Source organism: Papaver somniferum, chromosome 10 (assembly GCF_003573695.1).
Source record: "Papaver somniferum cultivar HN1 chromosome 10, ASM357369v1, whole genome shotgun sequence".
In the NCBI taxonomy this organism is placed as follows: Eukaryota; Viridiplantae; Streptophyta; class Magnoliopsida; order Ranunculales; family Papaveraceae; genus Papaver; species Papaver somniferum.
The window spans coordinates 33352076-33361901 of NC_039367.1; the positions used below are offsets into that span (position 1 = coordinate 33352076).

General features: G+C 36.2%; 1 protein-coding gene across 1 annotated transcript; it reads right to left on the reverse strand.

Moving 5' to 3' along the window:
• Positions 1–501: 501 nt before the first annotated feature.
• Positions 502–6012, reverse strand: LOC113318555 (periodic tryptophan protein 1 homolog). Its single transcript, XM_026566726.1, has 17 exons — positions 5875–6012; positions 5375–5515; positions 4982–5280; positions 4729–4805; positions 4546–4650; positions 4259–4382; positions 4006–4064; positions 3801–3857; positions 3006–3076; positions 2813–2906; positions 2643–2717; positions 1994–2092; positions 1505–1651; positions 1385–1414; positions 1238–1300; positions 1004–1081; positions 502–892 (listed from the first exon to the last, which is right to left on the reverse strand). The coding sequence occupies exons 2-17, from the start codon at positions 5491–5493 to the stop codon at positions 812–814; spliced, it is 1578 nt and encodes a 525-aa protein (XP_026422511.1). The 5' UTR covers positions 5494–5515; positions 5875–6012; the 3' UTR covers positions 502–811.
• Between the last annotated feature and the right edge of the window lie 3814 nt (positions 6013–9826).

Sequence of the window (9826 nt, forward strand, 5' to 3'; positions counted from 1 at the left end):
GATTGATTCTTCCAAACTACCGTTGACTGCATCTACTATCGTCTATGCATCTAGTTCAAAACATGCATAACGTACTCCAATCTCCTCTGCCCATTCCATAGCTAGCAGCAGACCTCCACATTCAGCTTGTTCAAAAGAACAATTAGTCATATGCCTACATGGTGTTAAGCTTTTTATATGATGCATCCCAACAGAATGAGAGAATGGAGGGTTAAATTATTGCCTGGTGATAATTCTTTTATCTTATCTGATTCATGGGAGGAAAAAAACCCTTCTCTCAAATGCCTAGTTCTGGCTTCTCCAAGAAGAAAAAAAGTCATCGCTAGCTAGCACAAAAGTTGTGAAGGAGGGCAATGGAGGTAAGAGCCATCATGTCAAGTTATGTTGTCTTAAGAGAGAGGATCCATTGACAGTGCATTATCTTACAATATCTAACATGATAGCAACACACAAACGGTATAGATCTTCAGCAAGACTCGAACTAATCTGGGTATATCAAAGGAAAGAAACGACAACATCCCATGGTATAAAACACAACAGATGTTGTAGCCAAGTATGCTAGAAGTTTTCTGGTAACTTTCACCAACCTCAGCGGTAAAGATTTACTACCAGAAAGTAAAATTGCAACAAACTAAATAAGTCATGGATTTGCCTCTACAGATTCTGTTCCATTTAGCCCAACTATAACATTACAAATAAGCTTATACCGAGTACACAAAACAAAAGATATATTTATGCAGTTTATGCAGAATAATAATGTAGACAGACTTTGATGGAGCTCTTGGAAGTACTATCGCTAGACACAACCACTTCACTCATGTGGAGGAGGTTTCCTATAACTGTATTTCCCGAATCTTCGAGCAACTTCGTTTTCAGTTAATGTGTCCCATATCTGCCAATTAATTAATTAATTAAGAAAATTCAAGAGTATACACATCGCCAAAAATATTTTTGAAACTTGAATAATAGTAGCAGATGAATTGTAAAAATTCACTCTACTCACTTGTAGGTCTCCTTTGGAGCCTCCTACGGCTAGCAAGAAAGGACAATCTTCAGAAAAGGATGTTGAAAATACAGCTCCCTAGTGACACAATACATACACCTTATTAAAAATCAATTTTTAGAAAGTCTGATGTGCACAAGAACTCGCAATTTTCCACGTCCATATAACTGCCTTACCAAGACAAATAACTGAAAATTCAAAGAATTTACAAAAGAGATCTGTACTGTTGCTTACAGCTTTAAGATTTTTAGATGCAACACATGACGGCTGATTGTTTGATAAATCCCAGAGTTTCACCTTGAAACCAAGAAGCAAATTGTTATGATAACAAGTAGAGAGACAAGAAAAATCCTTACAGGGGATCTAGGTTAAAGGAATTACCATTTTATCGGTCGAGCCTGTAGCCAGTAGCTACATAAACATGATGAATCGCAAATTAGGTCCGTCTTCATATAGATCAATTCTCAATTTACAAATGTTTGAGAGAAAACAGATGCATACCTTAGGAGCAGTTGGACAATACGAAATCGAGGTAACAGGCTTATCATGAGCCTGAAGAGTGAAAGTTGGCTCCAAACGTGCAGCAGCAGGGTCAGATGAAGCAACTCGGACATCAAAGCCTTGAACAGTACCATCTTCAAGACTGACCTGAAAGAATAAAATTTAAAGATTGATTTTGATACAGCATTGCTAACAAAATATGATGAAGTATGCAAGTGCAGTTTTAGCAATTTTCATATCGAGATATTTCAGAATAAAGATAAGTTTACTTTAATAGATATTATTTATTCCTGCGAGCATGTTACTTCTGACCCATTGATCCAAATTATAAACTTCCATTATGTTGCAACTTAAAAATTAAAATTTAAAGTTGTCTTTGTTTTTCTTTGGAGCCGATAACTAACCAGTGAGGGTACCAATTTTCACAAATACTAAAATACATAGGAAGGCAAACAACCTTTCGAGATAAAAAATATTATACGAACTCACCAAACACGAGTGCTGATCATGTGGGTTCCATGCTAAGCACTCTACATCTGCAGTAACTATAGATTTAGTACACACACGTGAAGGATTTCTCTCGTCTACCTGCATGTTGTAGAAAGCTAAATGACATGAGATCTCTTCAAAATGGCTGCTATAAGATCAAACTATTGGGACAAACGAAACATAATAATGTAGAAATTGATTAAAACATACAGAAAATTTAGGATTTTAATATATGCAACGATTTTCTGTCTAACCAAGTAAATCTCAGTCATAAGAAAAATGACAGATCTGCATACATTTTTAGAACGACGTCTTTTAAACTTCTTACATGTATTGTTGACCATGTATCAAACACATCGATATTGCACCCCTAACAGCACTAGCACTTTGTTGCATACATATAACAAGTGTAACAAATTAAGTGCAACTGGTAGCTCTTGAAGACCACATAGTATGATGTTTGAAAGCTACGGACAGGTAATCGCAGCTTAAAACACTTGGTCTCTGGTAAGAAACATGTACTGGGCCTTCCATCGTGAGGTAGGAACAGTCTGAAAATTCAAAATGTTTCTAGCATGCACATATCTAATGCATAACTCTGAACCTCACTACTAAACTAGGAAACAAGGTGTGGTGGTATCAGCATTACCAAGATGACTGAGCGATCAAACGATCCACTAAGAAAAAAATTTGGCGAGTGGGCATTCCATGCAACAGCTTGAACCTGAAACAGGATTAAGGAGAAATGAAATAATAAATCAAGAGCATGATGCAAGAATTTTCTCAAAGTAAAGTACCAATATTGAGAATAAGCAGTACCTTGTCAGTATGGTGGTTTACTGTCGTGCGACATTTCTCTGTCTCAAAATCCCAAACCTTGACAGACTTGTCAGCGCTTGCGCTGGCAAGATACCTAATGAATTAAAAAGAGTATGAAAAAACAAAAGCAGCATCAGCCAGACCAATAGTTAATGAAACAGAAAATATTATCTCCCAAAATTTTGAAGCTTACTTGAGTTTCTTGTTCCAATCAAGACCAAGCACAGAATCTGTATGACTACCCCCCTTCTTATATTTGGCAGTCTGAAAGAAAACAAAGTATTCTGCATTGGTAAGAACTAAGAACCATTTCAAGAAACATCAAATGCCTAAGCTCAAATCTGTAACTCTGTAAGACAGATATTTAAAGCCAAAACAGAAGACAGAGCCAAGTGTATAAGCTTAGAATCCATAATATTACAGAAAGCAATACAGCTTCAACAGTTTACAAGTAACTGAAATATCAAGACATGGTAAACAGTCCTTTTGATATACGATCTCTTTGAAAACGTAAAAGTCCACCCAGTCAATATTCACAAGATTTCCTAGCTCATCTGGATGATCCCAGTCAAAACAAAAATTCCACTGACTCATAATGAACGAGACCTTGCTCCACATGGAACAGCTTCAATGGACTTCCAGTTTTCTACATTTTCTGCTTAAGTCAGAAAGTTTGGGAGACGAATTCAGCTTCATTTCCTTTTTAATATCTTAAAAGTTGTTGGTGTGGGTGTGAGAGAATTGTTAACACGATAATGTCGTTGAAAACATGGACAAGAGCAACTGTTTTGCTATAAGAAAACCTCAACACCTAGTAAAGAAGGCCACAACAGGAGGTAGCGGTAACATGCAAAAAGCCCAAAAAAAGAAATAATAAAAGAAACAGAGAACCAAAACGCATGCCCATGTGACGCAGTTACATCGGTCACAGGGTAATAGGAGAACGATTTAAGAAGGAGAGCTAGACAAAGAAATACGGATGATATACCTTCTTTTTTTTCTTGGCAACACCACCCAGTGCCAGAAATGGCTGGATTTCATCAATCTGTATAAAAAAAAGGTTTAGTTGCATGAAATGTTATAGAACTAGTCTGTACGCAAGTTCCAAACAATGCGGAAGAAGGAAACTACTAACGAACTCAAAGATTGAATTCCATTAAAAGTAATCATGAACAAATAAGATTTCTACGTACAAGGTTGAGATCCCAAATTTCGATAGCTAGATCCAATGTGCCTACGGCTATATAGTTTCCTGCAAATATAAAGATGAGACGAGAAGAAATGAAAAAAATGTGTTTAAGAGAATCCAACAAAATAAAATATTTGCATGTCTATTTGCTTACTAAGCTAACAAAGCAATTTCTTGCAAAGACAGATCAAAGCTTTAATAAACTTACGTTTATTAGCAAGCAAACTATTCAAAAGAGAGAGTGATCTTCTGCTCACCTTTACCTCCACCATTAATGTCCCAATCGATCCGCGCAGTGCAGAGGGGAAGAGCCGAAAGGATTATATCATGATGAGAGTAGAAGTTAAGTTCACCATCTTCTGACTCCTCCAGAACACAAACCTGCAATCATGCGCACTAAAGCTTATGACAGGAAAAATCGGAAAAAACTTCTCAGTCACAATGGACTATACATTCGCCCATATACTTAATCAATTCCAAGTAGAAACATAATATCCTAGAATATGGTTAAGAGTGGAAGTTTAATCCACACACAGTTACATGCCTGGAGTTGGCTAACTTCGTCATCGGTACGCGCACAAACAATAATAGCATCTGATGGTTTTATGGTCATATCCTCAATTTCTTCATCATCATCCTCATCCTCATCCTGCCAAGAGCATACATTTAAGAATCTCTACACTATTTACACAAGATGCAATGGACATTGAGACACAGTCGAGCTTACATCCTTCTTCAGATAAGGATCCATCGCATTACTTGGATAGTATCTATCCCCAATTGCAGTACTAAATATTTCAATGCCTGAGAATAAAAAAAAATATTTGTGTTATACATTCGAAAAGGAAATCCACTTCAACAGAAGATATCACCTGAAAATTAATTATTATTATATATAGTCTCAACAATGAGCTGCTCTCCTCATTCGAAAACAAAGAAAAAAGCTGTATGAAAAATGGACTGAAATATATAAAAGTTACCATCATCCTCTTCATCATAATTCTCCATGTCAAGCTCCTTGAGGGCATCAGTCATATCTTTAGTACCAAAACTAGTACTGCTTCCAGGTTGTTTTCTCCCAAGTGCCTCTGCAGCAGCTAATGCTTGGGATATCTCATCAGCAACTCCTTTAGCAGCATCAACCAACGTACATTTCTTCATTATGCCAAAACTAGTACCGCTTCTAGGTTGTTTTACCTTGGCAGCAGCCTCATAAGCAACTCCTTTAGCAGCACCATCAACATCCATTTCTCCATCGTTTTCATTATCCGAGTCCTCCCTAAATGATAAAATGTAATCTTTAGAACCAAAAGGCTTGCAATAACTCCGACTCTGTCAAATTTACATAATAATTCATACTAAGTTTAAGTTACCTTCTGTTTAAGGTACCACTTCTCAGTATCTCATCAATTTCCTCTTTAGTGGGTGGATCAACCTCAGCTGGAATAACCTTTGCAATTCCCTTGGGTACCCAAGAGATAGCAGAAATCATTTTGCACCCACAGATAAATTAACTACAAGCAACAAGAAAACCCAACAATTGCTTAATATTATTCACCACTAAACAATAGTATAATCATGAATTTCAATCGGAAAACATAAGTTTTTACAGGGGAAAAAAAACATCTTTAGGCTTGCAATTAAAGAGATGGTAGTTATAAAATCACTATTCAACATCCATCGAGTAAGAAAAAAATTGCAACCATAAACCCACCCATCATACATATTGGTTAGGTTTTAAGCCTTGATATGATTTTAAACCCTAACTAAAACCTCAAACATCAAATTGAACCTCAAACATCAAATTGAATCCTGATCCTAAAATCAGTCGCCAAAGACTAAATTGAAGGAAATCAACATTGTGCCTGCTTACCAGCTCCAACGATTTGCAATAACGTTGTTGTTTTGAGCTGCAAAAATAGTGTCACTGTAAATAAATAAACGAAGTTGCAGAGAGGATATAATGTATTTTAGGGTTTCGTCCTGAGAAGGCCTGTTATATAATATTATACCAGTGAGTGCAGCATGTGCGGGATGCATATGATATGCGACTATGCGAGGATTATTGTCTTTTATCCATACACGTGTCAAAATACTTTTATTTTAGTGGAAATTGAACTATTGTCCCTATTTTTGATGGTTTATACAAATAGGGAAAATTAGGCTAAGGCCCGATCCATGAATAACCCATAATATGATGCTCCTAGTTAAAAAAAGTTTAAATCTAGGTCCCGAGTTATTAAAAGACATCCATACCCTTTTATATATTTTCAAGCCCCAGATTAAATAAAATTTAAATTTAGACCCAAAATTAATAAAATATAGTAAACATGATGTCACAGCCATATTTAACGACCGCCACCACCACCTCCGACGACTGTCGCCACCAACCACCACCTCCGCCGGCAACCGCCACCACCTCCGACCACCACCGCCGAAAACCACCACCACCTCCGACTACCGCCACCACCAACCACCTCCATCGGTGACCATCAGCAGCAGCAGAAACCACCACCGCCGGGAACCACCACCTCTGTCGCCGGCGGCCACCACCGCCTCCCACCAATAATATATGGATGTGTAATCTGAAGTTACACACGCAACGAGTATGGGTATCCAGAAGTTACACATGGGTATGGCATGAAAGGGTTACACATGTATATGACATGTGTAAGCAGAAGTTACACATGCATATAACATGTGTACCCAAAGATTACACATCCATATGACATGTGTAATGATATGTTACACATCAAAAAATAGACATAAAAAAGTATACATGAAAAAAAATACATGTATTACACTTTAAGATTTATTTACGATAATTTCTTAGCATAAAAAAATAGACATAAAAAATACATATGTCTAGTATAACTGGGAGTTACTTATACATCTATCTAGTGTAATTGAAATTTACACAACACTATGCACTCTTTCAACAACATTTATCCTACAGCTATCACCATGGCTCATTTCATCATTCTCTACCAGCATCAACTCCCGACAAATCCACTGAAATAGCAACATACAACTACCTGCTATTGCACTTCCCTGTCCTAAACATGCATCTAAAACTGCGAATCCAATTGCATCTGCACTACACCAGGACCACTATGAGCACCTGTAACTACACATCAGTGGAATATATACAGTGTCTTATTCATCTTATTCATCAGTGTAAAAATTGCAAGGTTAGTAACAAAGAAAATTTGCAAGCTACATGTACAGTGTAAAGTTAAGAACATACAGTGTCTTATTCATCTTATTCTCATGTTTCATGAACCAACTTTTACTACCTCCAGCTCCAATACCACCACCAGCAACACTCTGCAATTCAGAATCAAAATCAATAACAATACAAGAAATAAAGCTTTTCAGAACAATCAAAACGAAATACACTTTTCATTGAACTCTACAAACACCGAAAAATCAGATGTATACAGAAACTTCATATTTAGTTACGAACCAGCTGACTTGTGTAACTGAGAGTTACACATGCATATAGAATGTGTAATCAGGAGATACACATGCATCTTAATTGTGTAACTTTCAGTTACATATGCATATGACTAGTGTAACTAGGAGTTACACATACATATGGCATATGCCATTTATCATGAACTAGGAGTTATCGTATAATAAGTAAGTTCGTCTCCATCTAGTCAATCTCCTCTCTTAGAAGCATCTTTGACAACTATGTCACCACCTTCGTCTCTAGCCACCTCCTAATTAGCCTAATGCCATATACCTATAAAATCGACAAAGAAGATTTTGCAACTTTTATAAGCAACAACAGGAACATAAGAATAACCTCGCAGAAAACTTTATAATCATAATTTATTTCGTTATTCAACGTTGGACACAGTTTGTGCAGTTGCCTTCTCAACCAAGCGAGATGTCACATCCTTCATCAGAAATCTAGTTACTTTCCTCCGTTGTATATTTTCATGAAATAAATGTAAAATAACATTTTGAATGCTACAGCAGTTAAAAGAAGTAAAAAAAACTAGAAAAAACTAGAAAAAGTTCATACACAAGCAAACTATTCTACATGTAATCAGCAGTTACACATGCATATATCATGTGTAAGCCGCAGTTACATATGTCATAGGCATGTGTAATATGCAGTTACACTTGCATATGACATGTGTAAGCCGCAGTTGCGCATCAGTATTATGGCTTGTATACTTGGTACGTATAGTATGTTAGATATAGAACTAGGAGTTACACATGAATATAGCATGTTTACATCAGAATGTCTACTAGTAAACATCTAAAATCAAAGAACAATGCTTATTTACAAAAAATTGATAAGATGACGGAATTCACGAGGGGATATTCATGGAGACAAGTTGATAACAAAAAGCATGCCACTCAAAAAGAGAACATAATTACTTACAGAGCTAACCTCAACGGCAAAAAAGAAATACATGCACAACCAGGCTTAGTTGACGCAGAATTGTTGCCCTTAGGCAGCTCCATAAGCTTCAGGAGGCATAAATTGCATCATAAATAACCGATCATTAACACCAGCTTTCTCCCCATCTTTTAGTATCCTCCTAATACTGCCACTAGGTCCAGAACAACACATCCTCTCTGAAATTAGCATAACTACCACCGTCAACTTCTTCAACGACTATACAAAACACAAGCACTAAATGTCATATTCAACAAGTAGACACCAAAAGATAAAAAGAATGCAACCTTCATGGAAAGAATGCAACATTTTCAATCAGTAACAACCATTACTATATGTAAGTAAAATCTATGTAATAACCAGAAGTTACACGTTCAATCAGTATGTGTAAGTCAAGGTTACACATCTAATTAGCATGTGTAACTAGAAATTACACATCTATTTAGCTTGTGTAACTAGAAGTTACACATCCACTTAGCTTGTGCAACTAGAAGGTAAACAACAATTATCCTATCTATGTAACTACTTTTTGGCCCTGAACCCTCCTAAAAATGTAAATAAGAAAGTCATGGTCTTATCCACTGTATGATATAAATAAGAACGTAGTAAGGTCCAAATGAAAAAAGTGGATACTTGATTTTTGCTTAAGAGAAGAATAATTTAATGATGGTAGATACACATAAAATATACAGGTGTAACCAACAAAATACACATCAAATATGCAAGTGTAACCAGCAAATACACATCTTAAAAGCATGTGTAACTAGCAGATACACATGCTTATAGCGGCACAATTTCATCAAAATGGGATCCTATCAATACAAGGTTTCAGAATTTTCATATAATTCTATAACAATCAACATATAGTGACGTAAAGAGTTACAGATGATTCACAGTTACACATGCATCCTCCTAATATAAATGAGAGCTACATATGCTCACAAAATGTTAAGAAATTGAGAAGACAATCAAAGTTCCTAGAGTTCATTATTTACCTCCTATAGTTGTACTGCAGTATTTGGAACCTAACACCTTGCATTCCTATTTTCTTTATCAATCCAAAACGAAAAGTTACCTGAACAACAGAATTAAACATTAAAAAATCTCTGCTGAAATATGAGAACTTAAACCTAAACTTGAACAACTAAGAGTACACATATCAAACCTAACCTGAAGTATAAAACCAAACCATATGAATAAATAACTCAAAGCAGTTAGTCACTTAAACTCAACCTCATCATTCCTGCAATCTGAAATTCAACTCAATTATAACTGCATCTCATTATGCTTCCTTACTAGCTTGCACCTGAACTTTGTAACTGAAACCTAAGTATATACCTAAGCTCACCACCAAGTTCACTTTCTGCAGCTTCAATTGCAACCACCATCAGTTTCACTGCCTGAAATT

Excerpts from the sequence above, each read along its gene's own strand:
- LOC113318555 (XM_026566726.1), bottom strand. The coding sequence starts at position 5,493 with ATGATTTCTGCTATCTCTTGGGTACCCAAGGGAATTGCAAAGGTTATT. Across the intron at positions 5,281-5,374 it reads AGTGGTACCTTAAACAGAAG|GGAGGACTCGGATAATGAAA; the intron begins GTAACTTAAACT and ends TTTATCATTTAG. Across the intron at positions 4,065-4,258 it reads CATTAATGGTGGAGGTAAAG|GAAACTATATAGCCGTAGGC; the intron begins GTGAGCAGAAGA and ends TTATATTTGCAG.